This window comes from Melospiza georgiana, chromosome 3 (assembly GCF_028018845.1).
Source record: "Melospiza georgiana isolate bMelGeo1 chromosome 3, bMelGeo1.pri, whole genome shotgun sequence".
Taxonomy (NCBI): Eukaryota; Metazoa; Chordata; class Aves; order Passeriformes; family Passerellidae; genus Melospiza; species Melospiza georgiana.
The window spans coordinates 62,240,009-62,260,966 of NC_080432.1; the positions used below are offsets into that span (position 1 = coordinate 62,240,009).

The window sequence follows — 20,958 nt, forward strand, 5'->3', positions numbered from 1 at the left end:
CAGGTTGTCCCATTCAAAAGACACACAAACACAAATTTAATGTGTTAGAATACATGCGGTGTTTCTACCAAGCAATAACTGGTTCAAGTAGATCAATAACACCTCAAGTGATGCGTGACACAAAAAAAAAGAATTTTCGTCACATGATATATAGTTACCAAAACACAAAATACCAATAAAATTACTCACCAGTACATGAAGTCAAAACAGCTATAAAAGAATGAAAGAATGAAAACATCCCCTTGTAATTTGAACATAGCTGACAGATACTTCATTCATACAGTTTTCTGCATGGATATAATTGAAGCATGCAGACCTGGTGCCAGACATTGTATAAATGTCCTAACAACTTAGTAATTGAGCCTATTTTTACTACATACAGAATAGAGTTTTAATGCTCTTCCATTTGGAGCTGTTAATAAAACACTTCCTCAAATTACTCTGAAACAAAAACTAAGGAAAAAAAATTCTTACAAGTCTGTGCTGTTGCTATTCAGATGTAAAGTATTACCAGAACTACATATTCCATGCACTACATTTAAAATTCTTTAAAAACCAGCATGACTGGTTTGAATGCTCATAATGAAATCTATAATGCAACAACAACCCAAGTAGAAACTGCCTGAAAAGCAAGCCAGATTCCAAATCACTTCAAAGATGAAATTTTAAAAAGGAATTATGTATGACTAATGGGCTCAAAGCTATGAAAAAGAATAAATTTCACATGCGCACTTCCATTTTACAAGGTTCTCCTAATAGTCTACTTTTCATTTCTAGAATTTCATTACAGAACATTTATTTCTGTAAGTGCCAGGGAGAGACAGATTTCTGAGCTATACTATCCACCTTAAATATGTCTTGCTAAGTAGTTAAATGAGGTTTCAGGAATGTTTCATCCTTGCATAATCGTTTTAAACACCATGGAATGATAGACTCTTGAATTATGCACAGAGGAGGCCACATCCTTCCAGGTGAATAAACTAATTTTGTCAGTTTGGCACAAAGCCTAGCATAAACACTAGAAAAACTCTACTAGAATTCAATGAGTTTTCAGTCAGCTCAAAAGAAACAAACAAACAAAAAAAAAAATCAAAACACAAGTAAGCAGGAGGCTTTATGCTAATATATGTATTTATGTTTATTTATTTACCTTTTTTCAGCTGTTGGTGACATTCCTCTAGTTTCTGACGAGTCAATTTGAAGTGATCAAGAAAACCATTCAAGTTCTCCTGAATAAAATTTGGAGGCATGGGCTGAGAGGTGAGTGTCTTGCAGGTGGCTTTCAGATGTTCCAGCTGTGGACTCAGGCTTACAAGATGACTTAACTCCTTCTGTAAAAGAAAAACCAAAACCAAAATTCACACTTACCCTGTAAACACAAAAATTTTAGTACACTAAGATTTTAGTACACTGCAGCACAGCTCATCCACATTACTAGGGTGACAACACTAAAGTACTTCTGTGACAGATTCCAAAATCTTCCAATCAAATCAGGTGCCCTGCCTAGCCTTAGAAACCAGGCCAAGCTCCACTGGGGCATCCTGTGCTTCTGACAGCTTCCATTCAAAATCAGCAAGTTTGGCCAAACTTACCTGACATAAGTCTTTCAGGACTGCTGAGGACTGGGATGCTGAAGAAGAAGCTTTTTTAAGCCAGTTATCCTTCTCAGTTAAAGTCTTCTCAAGCTCATTCATTTCCTTTAAATAAGCATTTATATCTTCTTGGTACTTTATCTTTCTAGCCACTTCTTCTAGATTTTGAACCACATCTTTCCACCCCGACAAAATTTTCTCCATAGCAGATTTTATATCCACTGTAGGAAGTCCTTCTACAAAGATTATACAAATTACTGTTATATTAACTGCAACACATTTTCATTAACAGGCATTTAACCTTTCCTTTCTTCAAATACAAGTGCACTTTCACTTTAATATACAAAACATTTTGATCCCAAGTTCAATATCTATAAATCTATACTTATTACTAGCACCATTTCAGCTTTATATTGCTAGTAAAATGTAGAGTGAAATACTCTAATTTTGAGGAAAGACACAGAGAGACCTTTTTTCGCTGAACCACTCTAGCACAAGTAGAGTCCAAAGCTCTGGTCAGGGCAGCCAGGCAGCTTTCACAAGAGCACTTGATAACCCTGCTCCACGGATGTCCCTGTGCTTGCACGTTGGCCACAGGCTTGGCACGCCAACAACACAGCAGCCACAGCCATAGGGGGGGAGTATGCACACAAAGAGCAGTCACTGCCCTTTGGGCACAGCCTGTACCTGCCCCAGGACAGAAATGGATGTTGGCACAAATGTGCCAAATGTGCCAGTGCTGTGCATTATTCCACACAGGTGCAGCTGGGCCTAGGTCTGGAAAAAGGCTGCGAGCCTGAGCTGGACAGAACATACTATCAGACCCTAACAAAACCAGGGGCTCTAGATTGGTTATTTTCTAGAGATCCCAACCTTTAAGATGACAATCAACTAGAAAGCAAATTGTTGACCTTACTCTTCACTGATACAAAGCACCTTTTCAACAATGCATTTCTTGTTATGGTTAACACATGCTGGTTTCATACCATGACCCATTATATCACAGCTAAATGGGTTTGCAGAAGAAAGAGTAAGGGAGGATTACATTCTGCTCAGGTTTGAAAACAAGCAACATCTAAAATTTTTTATAAACCAAACTCCAAGTCAAATCAGTGGCTTTCAGCCACCAACTTCAGGGCAATGGCACCCACTGTAAAAAGCTTCAGCTGCAGTAAGCAAGGAGGGAGGACTGGACATTCTTAGTAAATTGGGGCATACGAGCAAAGCATTGGACTGCAAAAAAATCTGATTGCTGAGAAATCCATTGGAATTCAGCATTTTCCAAAAGGGATGCTGGTGATTATGCAGGACAGTGACACCATCCTCTCTCCTGTCTGAATGCTACCAGTCATGACAACTTCACCAGATGTCAAGTGCACAGCATATCTAAAAGATTGCTTCTAGATGACATCAACATAGATGACATAAACATCTCATATAGAGATCTCATTCCACTGATGGAATTTTTTCAATATGAAACAAGATTTTCAACAAGGCTTAAAGATAAAAATTCCATGGATATCAATTATAAGATCCCATGGATAAGGGTTTTAATTAGCAATCAATCATTTTCCCAATCATATAGACTTCTCTCTTGCCTTTGAGCCATAGACTGTGACTGCATCATTAAAAACACAGACATTTTTTACAAAAACAGATAAAAATATGGAAAGAGATAGACACATACATATCAAGTTTAAATTTGGCTTCAAAATTTTCACTTCTCTATAGCAGTTGTTTTAAAACTTTTACTTAAAATCAAACCACTTCCTGGAAAGCATCTAACTAGCATTGTTACTGAAAGAGAAATAATTTCTTAAAATAAACCTTAAAAGACTGCAAATGAACAAATGCACATTAATGAATAATAATAATATTTTTCTAAAAGCTTTAATTAAAAAAAAAACACATAACTTACTAGTAACAGAACAATGACCATGAAGGAAAGAAAATGGAGGGAGAAGAAAAGAGATCGGTATTTCAGTATTATTTCCCAGCAACTCAACTGATTAAATCACAAAATAGAAAAAACTCCAAGTTGCTTACCCTTTTCCATTTGATCCAAAAGAATGTGTCCACTTCGTTTCAGTTCATCTAACATCTGGCTTTTTTCAGGTCTTTCCTTTTCAATCACCTTTAAAGTGAATCCCAAAAGAATGTAGTGGCGGCAAGGATTATTTTCCTTGACTTCCCACTTTCACCCAGTAATATCTATTTTCCCACTACTACCCAAAACACATCATTATCTTGGGTACATGATCTTCTGAGCTGCATGTTAGTTCTGCTTGTGCAGCAAACAAATGCAAAAGGAGTCACCTCTCACAAGTAGCAGGCATGTGAGAGATTAGTACTACAGCACCAGGAATAAAATATTGATTAATGGCTTGATGATCTCACAATACGAAATAAGATATTGGGACAACAGTTAAAACAAGACATTTGTGATCAAACATTCAGCTGTAATTCTCAACGTGAACCAGCGGAGAAATGACTTTCTTCTTACCAGCCCCTTCATTTCTACAGTTTCTACTGTGATTTCCAGTAGAAGGCACCAACAGACCTGTTCCCTAGAAGCCCAAACAGCAAGAACTATAGCACACCAGTAATCCACTTTCATAAGCTCTAGTACTTTACTCTCACAAAGATTTGGAGAGGGACATTCTCCATGACTACCAAGATTTTTAAAGGAAAAAGCTCCTCCCACAAGTTATACATATTGGTGATTATTCCTTTGTGAGTCAATCAGTAGAATACATCCACAGAGAAAAGATGAGCTCTTTGGCCACAAAACCACAGCTTCAATATCTTCTGTGATTACAACACAGTATCTCCAAAGCAAAATCTTTTTGAACCTCACGTCAAAGGTCATTACTCTGGTTTAGGCTTCCTACAGTATATTCAGAAGCACGCACTTATTTGCACAGCTGGGAAGAACAAACTCTGTCCTATCCACTTACAGTCCAGTCATTTAAAAACAGTGCTGTTCATGGGAACCTGGTGTTCATTTCAGGACCTCTTTTTTAAAGAGCTATAAACATTCTTAAAGATCTATAAATAAAATATTGTGATAGTTGTTTTGGTTTTTATTTCCAAGAGTACTCCCATTCCAAACATTCCTTCTGGCACCATTTTCCACAAGAAGACTATGGAGGAGCCTCTTTATAGAGATTAAGTATTGTTTTTGATTTCGAAAGCAGATTCAGGTCCTGTTAAAGCTCCAGTAAGTCTTCATTAACAAAGAATGCTCAAGAACCAGAAAAAGGCAAGAATAATTCCTGACAAGGAACAGAAAATGGTTATTTCACAGCTCCCAAAAGACACTATAAAATTATCTAGTCTGTCTTGCAGGTCAGCAATACTGTACACAAGCTGTAACAATCAGGTTTTCTCCAAAATTAATAGAGCAAACAACACGTCCAAACATTATAAAAACAAACCACTTTGGACCCTGGGTGGAACAGCGTTTGAGGAGTGTCACAGCATGATTCAAGGGGTCTCTGAGCCCCCCACGGGCCTATCTCTACCAAAATTATATAAGTGGCATCAGCCAAGGCCATTTCCAACTGTGAAACATTAAACCAAAATATGCTACTTAGTGTAAAAGATAATAATCCTGAAGACAGACATTTTTCAGACCTCCAAGGGAGACATCAGTAATTTATGTTTTTTAAATTTCCTGTGGATTATGCAACACCACAGGCAAAAAAATGTGTCCAGCTGGTCAGAGATTTCCATGTATGCTCAGTTCTGAACCTATTTAACTGAGGGACTTAATCCCCTCAAAGCATGCGGATCAGCTCACACCTCCAGCTGACAGCCAGCTTAGATACAGAGTAGAGTATTCACTGAAACATGCTCTATCTCCCCATTTTACCTTCAATTTTTCTTTCATGCTTGAAGTCTCTCTCATCTTCTTATATTCTTTGATGTCTGCGGCCTGAATGGCAGATTTTGATTTTGAAATCCAGTTCAAGAACTCAGTACTTTCAGCATCAAACCTAGTTTAAAAGGTCAGACAGTGGTTTGTTTTTTGGTTTCAGTCACTCTGTCTTAAAAATCAAAAGTCTTACAGTTCAGCACATTATTCAATCCCAAACCAGCAAGGCTTTACACAAAATTCATGCTCCTCATATTACTACTCACAGGAAGTAGAGACAGACTTTTAAAAGCCTACTATAATAAAAATTATACCCACAAAATCAGCTTTCAGGAACAAATTGAGAATCATGGTGCAATTTATTTTACACATAGCTTCACACAAGTTATAACCATATCTTTTAATATGCTACAAAACAGATCTCTCAATGGCAAGTATTTTGAAAGTAATAACTAGACCTCAGGAATAAAATAAATAAGAATTTCAGTTCTAAGTTTCAAAAGTCTGCAACACTATTTTGTCTGAAGGAAAAGCTAATAGGGGCAGTGACAGCTGACAAAGATTTTTACACACTTAGCAGACAAAAAATTAACTTATATCTCACTGGTTTTGTCTAGAGTGCACACATCTATACTAACAACTTTCTTACCCCTATGGCTTCTAAGCTACAACCTGACACCACCAAAAAAAAGACCAAATCAACTCTCCAATTAATCAGTACCGTCCAGAACTTGAGAGATGGACAGATACACTGTACAGACTACAAGTCAGGTTGAATTACAATTACATTACTTAACAAATCCTAACATGGAATAACAGCACCCCAACAAATGCAATTGTCGAAGTTTCCATGGGAAAACTGGTAAAATTCCACTAACTGGTTATTTGTTGGTTTCAAAAGAAGCAAATGGAAACACACAAAAACATCAAACTTTATGACCTATATTTACTACCCCTGGCTTTAATACAGTTTCAACTCTAGGAAAACAGACAGATAAATCATTTTTGCTTTCAAAACCTATAATAGATTCTACAACTCAGGAGACACAGAATGGCTGCTGACTACTGCCCTGGCACATCCAGATGCACACACCGCCCCTACCAGAGCTCAAAAGGTCTGATCAGAGTCTTCAAGAGGGTTTGGGCAGGTTCCTTACCCCTTCAAACCTCCATTCCTCCTCCAAAAAAAAATTAATTAAAGACTCTTCTTCATTGCGCAAACACACAGTTACTCCCTAGTCTTGATGCAGCCTCTACTGTATCTCTAAATGATCTGACAAAGATTTACACCAGTGATACTTCAAGGAAACACTCATTTCCTCAGCCAAGCACAAAAAGCAAAATTTTGAGCACATAGCATTTAATTTCCTAATTTATATTTAAACAATTCCTTTAGTTTTAGGTATGCTATTTAATAACAAGAATTCAACACAAGTTATGAAACAGTGTTTGGCTAAGAGGAGAGAAGGTTCCAGGAAAACTTGATAGCAGTCTTCCAGTACCTAAAGGGGAGGCTACAAGAAAAATGGAGAGGGACTCAATGGGAAGGGTATTGATAAGACAAGGAGTAACTTCTAAAGTGAAAGACAGTATATTTAGATCACATATCAGAAAAAAATTATTCAGTATGAGGGTGGTAGGATACTGGAACAGGCTGCCCAGAGAAGCTGTGGATGCTCCATCCCTGGAAGCCTACCAGACCAGACCAGATAAGGCTCCAAACAGCTTACATTAGTGGAAGGTGTCCCTGTCCTTTCAGGGAGGTTGGAATGACATGATCTTTGAGGCCCCTTCCAGCCCAAATGATTCCATGAGTCTATATATGCAAATGAGCACCAGCCACTCCAGAAATACTTGTCAAAGGAGATATCAGCATAATATTATTCTTATAACTAAATACAAGAGAGATGGAAAATGTCTCTGGGCATCTTTTTTTGTGCAGTTTCTCCCATTTTTCCCATATGTTTTAGGAAAATTAGAAATAAATAATAAATCAATCAAAATGCTTGACACTTTCACACCACCTCTTGAGCAAAGATGAGAAGGTGTTTTGCATAAAGTAAATATAAATCTGTCTTTTCAACAAAGGAGCTGAGGTACAAAGGGCTGAAGACCTGCTTTTATGAGAAACAAAACATCCCTGTTTCCTTTTGAAATTAATGGAAGCTACAGGTTTTCTGCTGCTCCAAAAACAAGGCTGTATATAACATTCCATTCCCATTCAAAGAATCACAGAATTGTGAGGGTTGGAAGGGATGACTGGAGATAATCTAGTCAAGCCCCCAAGCCCAACCTCACAACTGCAATTTAAGTATTGCTCACTTGCATAAAAGAAGGATCAAAAGTCAAGACAGTCTCTGTAGTATCCAATGAGCAAGGGAAAATTGCAGTGACATGTACTTACTTTTTCTTTGCTTCACTGTCCCCTGGAATTTGCCTTTTCTTTGGGAGTGGTGGTGGGGGCAATTCCTGTCTGGACTGTTTAACCACTGCCTGTTCCTTCAATGGTGTTTCTGCAGCAGTCTTCTGTGAAACCTGTGACATTCCTACGCTTCCTACAGCTTGAGTTACCTATACAAAATAATTTAGGGTAAGGATTATGTGTCATTTTACACAAGCTGAGTTGTTTTTTCTTATTTCCTTTTATTCAGTCACAAAAGCCTGTTCATTCACTCCCACAAATGACCACATTGAACTGTCATGATGCACTTTTATCATATTTACGCTCCAGAGAAAAAGATCATTATTCTCATTTTACAGATGGGAACCAAGCATCAAAATTCTCAGCTCAACTAGAATTGTGCCAGTCCAAGTGAACTAAAATTAACAAAAGGAGCACTATATGTATTTTCTTTCATCATTTCTTCACAGAAAGAACAAAGGTACTTGGAGTTTATTACTAGCATTTTGTACTCTTACTCTATAAAACAAAGCCGAGATCTCATGAAGAGCTGATACACAGTGAATTTGACCTAAAAGCTCACTCAAGTCAATAGAAACCCCCCATGCTCTTTATCAGGTTATAAGGTAAGTCCCTGGAGACTCAACCTGTAAGTTCCAGGTATGTGCTTGGTATTTAAGGAGAGTGAAAGGACAGAGACAGGAATTGACAGGAATTGGCATTCTCTAGTGCTTTGACTAAAACACAAGAACAAATTAAAGCCACATGGCTGCAATGAGCCCCTACCCAGACTGCACAACTCATTCACTATACATTAAATGGATCATGAATTGGTGCCATGGTTTTTACCATAACAACATATTACTATCACCAGAAAAAGCACATATGAGTTATAAAGCTGTCAAATAAAACCCTCACAGAATCCAGTAGGAGTTCTGTCTAAACAAAAACATTACCAAGCACTCAAAACACTAAAATAAACATTGAACAATCTAGCTTGGCTATCATCATTACATGTCAAACAAACAACTACTCTATTTTCAACAGATGAGAAATCATACTCACAGAGCATAAATACTTGTATGACTCCCATTTATTTTTCTATTCTGGGGTTTGGGTTTTGCCTTTGTTTTCTTTTAGTATCAGATTTAAATCCAGTCCCAGCACTCTTACAATGTTTAAAGGCATTTACATAGACTGATAATACATGGCAAGCCTGCTTTACTCATCAGAAAAATGAAGCTTAATCTGTGTGAGAAAGGAGTAATAGTACTGGTCAGTACTAGTATTGGGCTTTTGGAGACCAAAAATGCAGGCACCTTTGTCAGCCCCATGTGAAAAAGCATTCACCTACCTCTCTAGCCTGATGCCTGGACAATTTTGGTGACATAGTGAAGTTTGCATGCATGCAGTCATACAAAAAGCTAAAAAGTAATAAAGACTTGTAAATACCTGGTTAGAGTAATCCTCTAGCTTCTGAACCAAACTGTCCCACCTCTGAGTTAGCTCTTCTTGATCCTGATCAATTTTACTGGATGCTTTGCCATTCCCAAGGATTTGAGCCACATCCTGACCTAGTTCATTCAGCTGGTCTAGTGTTTGTCGTTTCATACCCAAGTCCTCTTTTAAAATCTGTAGTTAAAAGAAAATATTAAAATAGAACATCAAGTATTCTACTTCCCCTAAGCTTTAATTCCATGGCTAAAAGGCAAAGGGGTTTGAAAGGGTGGTGACAGGGTGAAAGATGTACTACCTGAGCCAGATGAACAGTTCTTTTGTGTAAAAAAGCACTAACAGACACTCTTTTTAAAGAGCACATCCTTGAAACATCTCCTAGAGGAGCCAGCAGTATCTCTTCAGTAACAGTTACAAATGATTCGTTCAGATACAAGCTGCTCCAATGAAATAAAGAAAAAACCACACCACAAACCAAGGCATAGACCTGGGAAAGCACAGCTGACTGGTGGCCTGCAATAACATCCAAACCCTCTCAAAAATCTGGGATAGCTGTTTCAGAGTTTGACACACCAACGAAGGACAGCCATGGAGTAAATAGTACATATGTTTTAAATTCAAGTGCAAGAATCTGGCAAGGAGAGAATGTTGGCCTGGCTTCTGTATCATGCATTCACAGCTCCTACTAGGGTCAAACTAGTAATTTGCCACTCATCTAGGTTATGAGATTTGTTGGGATAGAGCAAGATATCAATACTCACAGCTAGTTTTCGAACATTCACACTCAGGTCTGTTTGATCTTTAAAGTTGCTCGTCTGGACCTTACTCAAAGCCTCTTCTTTCTCTGTTAACCAAGCTTTCAATAAGCACTGCAGATCATAAGAAAAACAACAGAAGAAAATACCAAGATTGTCAAACAGCTATGGACAATTGCTTCTTCAAAATCTTTGCATTCAAAGTTCTGCAGTCTTTATACGCTGGAATGTCAATTAACTTTAACAAAAATAATATAGAAAAGAGTACAAAACTATCAGATTAGGGAAACAATACTTCCAGCAAAACAATTTCAACAAAACCATTTCTCAATATATCAGAGCCCATCTTCCTGCAAGTTATTTATATAGGAAACAGATATCCACCATAAAGCTAACATAGGATTTATAAATCATAATAGAATATATCAAAATGGCATGCATGTGCTCTTTTGTTTTCTACCCTTCTTCCTCTGTGACTCACATGCTGTTACAAGCATTCTCTCACAGAAGTGACACCACTGGTAATTCACATTTCTTTTAGTCCAGACAGTTGATCAAAGACTCAGATACCAATCAGTGACCTCCCTGTTTATGGTACCTACTTTCAATTGCAAAACAACTTCAGCAAATCCTATTTCATTGACTACTGGAAGCTAGAGTAGTCTGCTCTAAATAGTTCTAACTCAGGGACCTTTCATTTTTTCCTTTTTTTTCCTACAAGACTTGTCCTGGGTCTCACTTTTCTTCAGTCACACTGCACTCCTGTAGTAACACCAGCAATAACTGGCATCGAGTACCAGGAAGGATTTTATGTACTCTATATTATGTTCCTACATAATGCTGCTACTGGACAGCAATCTCCACGGAGTGGAACACCCATCTCTCTATAAACTTCAGCTGCCCAGGCATTGGTGCAATGCTGTTCCTCTCTGTTTCAAAATAAATCACAAAGCAAGACAGACCTTTTTGTTCTTTGAACAACATGTTTTACAATAGCCACCAGGTGCCCCATCCTAGCTATATATTTTTGGCATTGTCCCAGAACTTGCTATAGTAACTTTGGGCCACGGGGCTAAGGCAGTTTACATTTCCAACATAAACCAATATGCAAAATCTACAGACAGAAAATATGATGGTGGTTGAAATGCCATAAGGCTGTGAGAAAAAAAATTATAACATCACACACTCTCTGGAAAAATCATGCTGGCATCCCAGCCAACATATTTTATGCATAAGAGGAGCTCAAAAACACTTCATGCGTTCAGCTAATTTCTGCTAAATCAGCAGTCAAAGATAACTCTCCCTAGAAAACTGAAACATAATTACCACAGTGCTAAGAAGTCTCTGGCACTGATTGAGGAATTTGTTTCCTGAGTGGTAAGGATTGTGTTGACTTGAAAATGTGGTGTACAAGAGCTTTCTAGGCAGCCACAAAAAGGCTGATGCATCACTGTTGCTCATCTCTCTGTGTGGTTGGACAAAATAGAAAATGCTTGTAACAAAGCGTTTTAGTTACTTTTGTGTTATAAAAGTGTTTGTATTCAATTTTAAGTAGTTTCAGACTGTAATTTTTCTAAGTCACTTGATCATTATTGTGAGTTTGTAATTCAAACCCACTAGTAATAAATGAATTACTCAGGTAAATAATGAGTACAAAAAGGGCCATCTAAACCAGCTAAAACAAACTTCTATTTCTTCTTTATTTGTTATCTGACATTCTACACTAATTGCTTCACACAAATTGAAATAAGCGGAGCTCAAATGTTCAACTCCAACAGAACATGGCACTTCTAACAGTTTTGTAATAATCAAAGAGTGTTCCCCAAACAAATGTAAGGGTGGAAAAGGATGTTGACATGATGACAGAGTCATCAAAACTAAGAGCACTTGAAGTCCGTAACTCGAACATATACAGCAAGGATTTTGGGGGAATCCTTTCTCAATTCCGAGTTACCATGCCCAAGAGTTCCCAGAAAACATTAGCATACAATTTTCTGGATACATATACACAGATAACAAAGCATTCGTTTAAAGAAACATATATAAACAGATACTCAGCATGGGATAAACCAGAATCTTAAGCTTGGGTCCATATTAAAAACAAGGTCACACGAGCTACAAATTCAGTGCATCAATATACTAGAAACAGATATGGGAGAGGTAAGGGAGAAACATACAAGGAGCCCCAAAGAACGCAGACAAAACATCCTTGTCAAAGAAACCAGGCTGCAGCTGATACCAGTAGCTATACCAGCACTGCTCTACTTCTTTCAAATGTCTAAACAATCTGAGTACTGCCTTGTTTAAACAATAGCTTACAGTGATACATATCATGTTCAAGAAAAACACAATTTCAGTAAAACCTTCAAAGAAAAAACCAAAATATTTTCAGCTGAGAAATGAAACAAGCTCTAGTTCTAGACATACAAACAGCACATGTAGCTGTGTGACCATATTTTTTATACTATGAGTTACTTGTGTTTGAGCAGTATTTTTATTGTAAAATACATTATATCAAAGCAAGAAAACACTTTAGTATTGTGTATATGTGTTCATGCTGGAACTACATATACATTAATTAGGAGGATTTCTGTAATTACAAAACTACCCGATAGGAAAATGACTGTGAATTTTCTAAGTATCACTGATATTCACACTACATCACCATTTTACAAGGTATCTTGGAAATTACTTTATGAGAAGCTATAAACTTCTATTCTTAACCTATGGAAAAATACTTGTCTCGCACTTCAGAGCTACTCCTGTCCTCGAAGAACACAGGGAATCCAAACAATAACAAATTCTAGGCTTTCAAGGTTTATTTTCCATTAAAAAAAAAAAAAAAATCAATCCTTGTCAGAGCTTTGATTCTTTGGGCTTTTTCAGTTTTTTCCCTTCCACACAAATCAACCAGTCACTCTGAAAAGCTGAACAGCTACTCACCTGTTCTTCCAGCAGCTCCTGCCATAAAAGCTGAATTTCTTGCAGCTTGACCCGCCGATCCTCAGTCCAACGACAAACTGCTGTCCACCGCTCACCAAGCCTCTACAAAAGCACAAAACACTCAGAAATTACTAAAAACCTCACAAAGAAACTCCAAAAACAGATATTCAAAAGTGTGATTTCTGCTTCACAGTAACTTCTTTCTACATTATATCTACTTTCCTGTCCATTATTGATATTGCTGTATTGCACAGAGCTGGAGATTAACACTTTCAAAAACATTTACATATGGCCTAAACTCTGATTTTGCTCAAGTCTTCGAGCATAAAAAGGAATGAACCAAGTAGCACTAATTTTGTTTGGAAAAACTCTGTCTCACATACTCACACTTCATATTATACTCCCTAGATAAATTGTGTTCATGTCTTCCAAGTATTTCTGCTATGAGATTTTAACTTTCTTAGGAAAACAACTTACATGAAATAAGAGTTGTACTATGAATCTTCCCATTTAATGAAACTGCTGAAAGGATATACTACCAAATTACCCAAGTCATTGGGAAAGCAAACAGCTTGACTAATCAGTAATAGAGCTTGAAAGTCACCAATACGCTTTTGCAGGTTTTGGCTTGAGCTGATTTAATAATTCTTTAAGTTATTATTGTTCCTGAAGGAAATGTTATTTTAAATTACTTTTTATGAGAAATTGTCTTTAAACAAAAATGTTGATTAACAATTACATGCAAATTTTTCAAGTGCCTAATAATAGAGTTTTAAAAAGAGGGCTCTAAGATTTTACCTGCAATTGTTCCTCCAGAATAGCTGTTGCACTTTCCCCACTGCTTTCATCAACAATGACCACCATGTGTGTTAGGGAATTGACCTTCACCTGTTCTGCCTCTAGGTCACTCTGCAGGCTCTACAAGAACAAATCAGAGGTTACCAACTTTGAATGCATTTGCTCATCTGCTATTTTGGCCACAGTGATTATCACAGCTGCTGTGGCAAAAGAACTTTGGTATTTCAGATTCAACAGCCAAGCACAGATTTTACCACTGGCAATCACTGCGCAATCTAAAAACTGTAAGCAAAAGGCTGCTAGAAATGAACTCAAACCCATTCTGTTAAAATACTGTAAAAGATGGAGTGCTTTCAGTTGGATGCCCATACTTGACTAGGAGAATCACATGACAATTGCACTGACTTTCCATATGTTTGATGTTATACATAGCAGAGCTTACGTGTTTCTACACAGGGCTGCTATTGTTAATAAGGAAGCAACATAGGGCATGCCAAACAGAAATCAATAAAACCACTAATTTTTCAAGAGTTGACACTATAATTTCAAAAGTATCAACAGCGCAATAACTGACCATGATGCTCCTAATAGTTGAAAACTGCAGAAAACGGGCAGCTCAGATCAGTTTAAAGCAATCTGTAGATTTAAATATTCATACAACTTCTAAAAGAACAGATTCAATGGTTAAAGCCTACTACAAAATATCTCTGCAAGATCAACACACCTTTACAGTACTGTAAATGTCACTTATTATACCTAAGCTGCTCTATGAAATACATGCCTCAAACTCTCCAGACTTCGAAAACAAAGGACAGGAAACGACACAGACTAAAAATACTCCAGTGTTCTTGTTCTGTGAGGTATGTCCCATGCTGGGGAGAAGGTCAAACCTCAGCACTGAGCATGAAAACTAAAGCTGCCCACAACAAAGGTGGACATCAAAAGGACATCTCTCTCCTTCACAAAAACATTTGCAGGGTAGAAAGGCCAGATTTGCACTCAAAAACTCAATTGAGAGAAAAAACACTTCCAAAATACTGCACACATAAGAAATCAGTGTCTAAGCACTCCCTTAGGATGTGATCCCTGCAAAAGCAGGGACTGGAATTGGTGACTTGGAAGGCCCTGATGATTTTGACTCCCACATTATTTTAATGTGCAGACTCAAGCAGGCTTTAGTAATGCCTGCCAGTAATTAAAGGCAAGTCTGCCCACAGTACCTTTCGTACTGTTCCTCACATCAACAGTTTACCAGGAGAGGCCCTATTCTCTCCACAAAGCAAGGGTAACAATTTTGCCTAAAAAAATTCCTGCATGAAGCAAATATAATAGCTCCTACCAGACAGCAGTGTTCAGGTGTTAAGTTAAAGCTTCTAATTCCTTTCTACACCATCACCATCCTTTTCCAAGCACCAAATACAGCCATTTATGACTCTTGACAATCAAGTTTCTCAGTCAAGGAATCCACCAACGTACACATCTTCCAAATACTTCTCCTATACATATTACATAACAGCAAAAGGTTTACCTTATGTTCTTCCAGCTGTTTTTGAAGTGACTCCAAATCTTCCGCTAGGAGCTGAGATTCCATTTTCTGAATGCGCTCCTCGGTGACCGTCAGCCAGTCAGACAGCTGCTGCAGCTGCTGCTTCTGGAGCTCCATCAGCATGTCGTGCAGGCTGCAGGGGGAAGCAGAGTTACTTCAGACACAGCTTTCCCCAGGAAAGCAACTAAATTCTAGCTCATATAGGAAAGAAGCGAGGCCATACATAAAGCTGCTACCTATGACCAAATAAAATTTCCACCATTTAGCTAAGGAACACAGATAAGTATTCTTGTTTCTTAATAAAAAAAATGTTCATTAATTATGCAATTTATATCAGAGATTGTTTTGGCCAATGGGGGTTTTCTGCTAATTAAGCCACTGTTCAAAGTCACAACAAAAGACAGTTTCTCCATTGATGTGCAGCTCTTACCTTGATAACCCATACGTAGGGAAAAATTCTTCTAAAAGCTTTTTAATAATGTAAATACCCATAGATATCCACATCCACTATATGCTTTATTGACAAACTTAAACTTGTTTTTCATATTGTTTCAGTAGTTCATGCAACCACTGCATTTAAATACCATATATTTAGTCTGGCACATCTACATAACAATTCATGGAATACTTTACATAATGACCAAAGAAAAAACCCAGTCAGTTATACACATTTCTTTTGTTTCATCTTAAAGTATGAAGGAGGATTTTGTGCACAAACCGAAATGTTAATTCTAAAAAAAGACTTACAAAGGGATGCAAACCAAGTTCTCCAAAACACAGCAAGCACCAGAGGTCAGTCCTGGATCCCTAGAAGAAGTTGTGTGCCATGAACTCACCGCGACTGCCTGTCCATGCTCGCCACCCTGAGTTCCTCCCAGCGGGAGTTCAGCAGCAGCATTTGCTCCTGGATCTCAAACTCTTCTTCAGGTGATAGATTTCCCTGGGCCACCAGTTGGTTTCCAGCCTGCAGAACATTGCCCACACTGCTCTGGTGTGCAGTCAGTTCCATCATAAAACACTGGAAATGGTACAAGCAAACATCACTGTGAGGTCCTATAAGAGTTTATGACTTGGTAAATATCCTATAAAACTATAATGTTTGAATCAGTGCTCTAGAAGGAGCTGACACTATCAAATGCATGACCATGGCAGACCTGTTCCTTTCCTTGACACAAGATTTGCCATGCACTACAAAAATTCTGGATCCAGTAAAATAGAGAAAAAAAAAAAAAGTGACCACCTCTTGGGGAGAAGAGAGCCTTCAAGCAAAAACACCAAAAATATGAAACAGGAATTTACCTATGGCCAACAGAAGATAAAACAACATCTGAAAGGTATTGTAGGAAAGCAATTACAACCCTATGAGTTAGTGACATATATTTACTGTAAATCCAGAACACTTCTTCCTTTGCTTCATGACTTTAAAACTGTAGCACAAGGAAAAAAAATCCTCCTATTGATCAGCATTCAAACTCTATATTCAATTTTATACAGTAAGCTGGCATGGGAGAAAACTAAAATGTCTAACATGGCAATAACCTTCTAGCAACATCACGATGTTTTTTCAGATTTAGAACAAAGTCAAACCAAAATTTGTAAAAAAGAATAATTTGGAAGCATCAACACACATTTCTGAAACAAACTATCCTAACCATCACAGGAGGACCACTGAATAAATTGACATAATTGTCAATTTCAGCATTCCCCTTATTTAACAGCAAGTGGCATAAGGCTGACCAGGTTTTTTTTTTAATTGGCAGCAGGGAAGTACAACTCAGTCTGAGATCAGGCTGCCTTTTTATTATGCACACCTGTAAACCAGTCACCAAAGGCTGATTTTAAAAAAATACATTAAGGTTTCAAAGCATGCTTCGATCATGGTTCTTCTAAAAAGAAGAATTTCACCTTGAATAAAGGTTAGGAAATGGAAGCTCTGCAGCTTATTTACACACACAAAAAAAAGAAGCCAAACCACAACAGAAGAATTTGTAAGAGAAGCTTACTTCATGGGTGGAAAATTGTTCTTTGACTTCTTCAACATCACCAGATATTTCCTCCTGCTCCCGAAACACATCCTCAGCTGACAGCAACCATGTAAGAACTTCTTCCAGAGCCACTTGGTAGCTATCCAAGTCCATATCCACCTCTGTCACTGTGCTGGGAGTCTCTGCTCTAGAACTGTCCTGGTCTTCTTCAAGTGCCACAGTCTAGGCAGCCAAGAGGAAAGAGATGTCTTAGAAGTGCACAGAACATGCCCTCCCAAATGGTATTAAAAACAGAACTACTAAGATCTCTTCCAAGCTTTCATAAAATGTTAAAAAATTTTGGATAAATTTTAATGAGAACTGCCAAAGTATTAAAATGCAAGTTCATTAGTAAAGAACTTGAATAGAACATACAACTTTAATCTTGCTCTGTCAACAGTGAATCTCAAAACCAACCAAAACCTCATCACTACCACGAACTACCACAAGTTCCATGGAAAACTGAGTTAAAGACCGTGGACCACCCTCTTCAGCTGATCAAGACATGAAACAGAGAAGCAAAAAAAAAAAAAAAAAAACAAAAACAAAAGGTAGCACAACACAAATGGAACTTTATATCTCAATACACAAAATTTTGTACGTGTTTCAGAAAAGAAAAAGGAAAACAGAAAGACTGAAGTTAATGACAAACAAGCTGCTATGATTTTTTGTATTTTCCCAGTTGTGTTGCCCAGGAGAGAAGGCATAATCCAGAGAAACTGACAAACATGAAGATCAGCTAAAATTACAACTCCAAAAAAGAAAGGCTGGCTTTGACAACAAACACACCTGCTGCACACTGAATTCTCCATCCTCACACTCCTGCTTGTATCTCCTTGGAAGGGTTTCCACCTCCCGAATGTCTTCCATTGTAACTTGCTTAGGAAGGACCTCAAACAAAGAAGTTAAATACATAATAATGGACTTTTTGTCTGGAAGCTGTACAGCAACATCTGCATCAAAAAGATAAAACATAGGGAAAAATAAATGAGGACAATTTTTTAAATCATTACATAGAACACAGGTAACAATTCACATATTGTCCTGTCAAACAGCCTTTCATAAACTTTTAACTTAGAGACCAGTCTGGACACACATTGCAAGTACCGTGAAGAAGGAAAAAAAAAAAAAAAAGAAAAAAGAATTTTTCTACATTTGGAAGTGAATTCACATTAAAAGTCTTGATCTTTTTGAAGTAAGAACCTAGACATGAAGTTGCTAAGGAATAAAATCCATTTGGGGAAAATTGTTCTGAAGCAGCCCCCAGGCAGAAATGTATAAAGGACAGTATCCTACATAAACAAACATTTCCACTTAGGCTCTATCCCCCTTCCCATTGCCAGTCAGGTAATTTTCTCATTTTCCACACTGGAAAGAGTTTCTCTGAGCCAGGTTCACTTCTCTTGGGTTATGAACACTCAGTGTGTTATGAACCCAGTCAGTGAATTTTTTTGTTTTTCATAAGAAGGTGGTGCTCATCTCACAGAATGAACCTTTGGAGGCTCACTTCAAAGCAGAGCAACAGGTCAGTCTTTTTAACAGGAGCCATAAAGGTTACCTGGTAAGCACTCCCAGGCAGCTACTGCTACTCAGTGTGTGTGTTAAGAACAATAAATTCTGAGCTCTTAAACTGCCCCATTCTACAGAATGAACTACTGCACCTGAAAAGCACACACCCTTGCAGCACAGCCCCTTACCTAAAAGGAAACAAAGTCAGCATACCAACTTCACCTTCCTTACACAGTCCCTGGATGCAAAGTCAACCCAAACCTTAATATTCAAAATATCAAAGCCTACACATGTACATCTGTACCCTTACCCTAACAAATGGCATTTGCTTAAATCCAAATTTTAAAGTTTGAAATTAAATAGCACTGCACAAAGTTGATAGAATTGTTATTCATACTTAGTATCACTAGAAGAAATTTCTTTTAAGAGAGCTCAAAAAAAGTTTCTTGTCAAGTAAAATAACTGTATCCCACCTTCAGGATCCAACAGTTTCTCTATTCCTAAGTGGTTCTTGGCTATGTTGAAAGCATTTTCTAGTCTCTCAACCGGAGACATCTTTGTAACTTTATCCCAGCTGAACAGCTCAGGTCTAAAAGAGAAAGCAAAACAAGAATGAAAGCAAATAAGAAACTTCCATACCATGCACAATATCAAGATAGGCATATGATAGTAGCTACCCAAATAATATATTCATACATATATATACCAAATACCAACTTCAGTGCATATACACAAATGCAAAACAAAAAGCTCGATTCTCACTTATTAGTAACAATCTGGTGCTCACAAATTAATGGACTGCATGCTCACAGCAACATCCACCTACCATTCCATGTCCTAAACAAAGTCATGGACTGAAACGGGAGATAAAATACCACTAGCAAGAACACAAGCTTTGTTTAAAATTTATCCCAGAACAGTTTTCCTCAACTGTTTCTTTTACAGCATTACTATTACTACACATTTTCTGCATCAAGCACTGCTGGGTAATCAAGAGTCACTCTGTTCCTGGAAAACCTCATTCCAATCTTGTGATGAGGCTCAGTGACCACCCCAGGCCATCACAGCCAGAAACAGCAATCTCCACCCCACTTGCTCACTCTTCCCCACGGTCTTTTTCCCCCAATAACAAACAACAGCCTACAAGAAAACATCCCATCACAAGTGCTCATGAGGCCCAGTGCAAACCAGGCTAAGGACCTGGTCAATTTGCAGTGCCAGCAGCCTTCATCTAAGATCAGTGTTAGCCCAAGGGCATCTCCAGTCCAGCTGTGCACCCAAAACACTCTGGTGGGTCTCAAGGGGAAAGAGCAGAGCACACAAAAGGAAGCAGAGGGAGCAAACAGGGCCCATTCCTAGCAGTGCCTACACCTGTGGGGCATGACCAGCCAAGTGCTGGTCATGCACAGCTGCAGAGCCATTTAAACACCTTCCATTCTCCTGCAACAGTGGCTTCTCATCAAAACACTCCTATCGATTCTGTACTTTATAGAACTGGGAGAGGAAGAGATGGGCTTGCCTTTAATTCTTTTAATATTTGATTCAGTTGCAAATTGACTTAGAGTATGCTTTATCATCAGTAAAGTCATTACATTTGTGAAACAGGATGTCCCTAAGCCAACAGAGCCTAAAAAGCAAAAAGACAGAAGAAAGCAGGGTGAGCAGGAACAAAGATATGCATGGAAGCTCATGGAATACTATACATCCATGCAAAAGCAGCAAGGAGAACCACAGACTCATATAAATCTTTAGTAGATAGTGACTTTGAAAAACAAAATAATAGATCACAACTAGGTACTTACCTAAGAGTAAGAAAAGCAAACCAAAAAGCAGAATTCAATTCAAAGAGGAGCTAAGCTAATATTAGTAAATTAAAGAGAGCAGTACAGTAAAATGCTAATAAAATTATATGAGGTAATAGGTTACTTACATGCTGTAAGTGTTACAAAGTTATTAGATATTGTAGCCAAGAGGTAGTACAACTAACAATTGCTGATAGATATATAATGAGAAAAGGTATTAAATCTCCTAATGGAATCCAAGATTCTCCTCTTTCAA

At 37.8% G+C, this 20,958-nt stretch overlaps 1 protein-coding gene across 1 annotated transcript in view; it reads right to left on the minus strand.

Moving 5' to 3' along the window:
• The window catches only part of UTRN (utrophin), a 309,554-nt gene that overhangs the window by 243,431 nt on the left and 45,165 nt on the right, over positions 1–20,958 (minus strand). The window contains exons 7-20 of the mRNA XM_058021836.1: positions 19,374–19,489; positions 18,181–18,344; positions 17,371–17,574; positions 16,204–16,385; positions 15,350–15,500; positions 13,822–13,941; positions 13,024–13,125; positions 10,087–10,194; positions 9,323–9,502; positions 7,874–8,040; positions 5,467–5,590; positions 3,639–3,726; positions 1,593–1,828; positions 1,151–1,331 (exon numbers count right to left, since the gene is read on the minus strand). Of these exons, the coding sequence (XP_057877819.1) occupies positions 1,151–1,331; positions 1,593–1,828; positions 3,639–3,726; positions 5,467–5,590; positions 7,874–8,040; positions 9,323–9,502; positions 10,087–10,194; positions 13,024–13,125; positions 13,822–13,941; positions 15,350–15,500; positions 16,204–16,385; positions 17,371–17,574; positions 18,181–18,344; positions 19,374–19,489 (2,123 nt within the window). The remainder of the gene's footprint in view (positions 1–1,150; positions 1,332–1,592; positions 1,829–3,638; positions 3,727–5,466; positions 5,591–7,873; positions 8,041–9,322; positions 9,503–10,086; positions 10,195–13,023; positions 13,126–13,821; positions 13,942–15,349; positions 15,501–16,203; positions 16,386–17,370; positions 17,575–18,180; positions 18,345–19,373; positions 19,490–20,958) is intronic.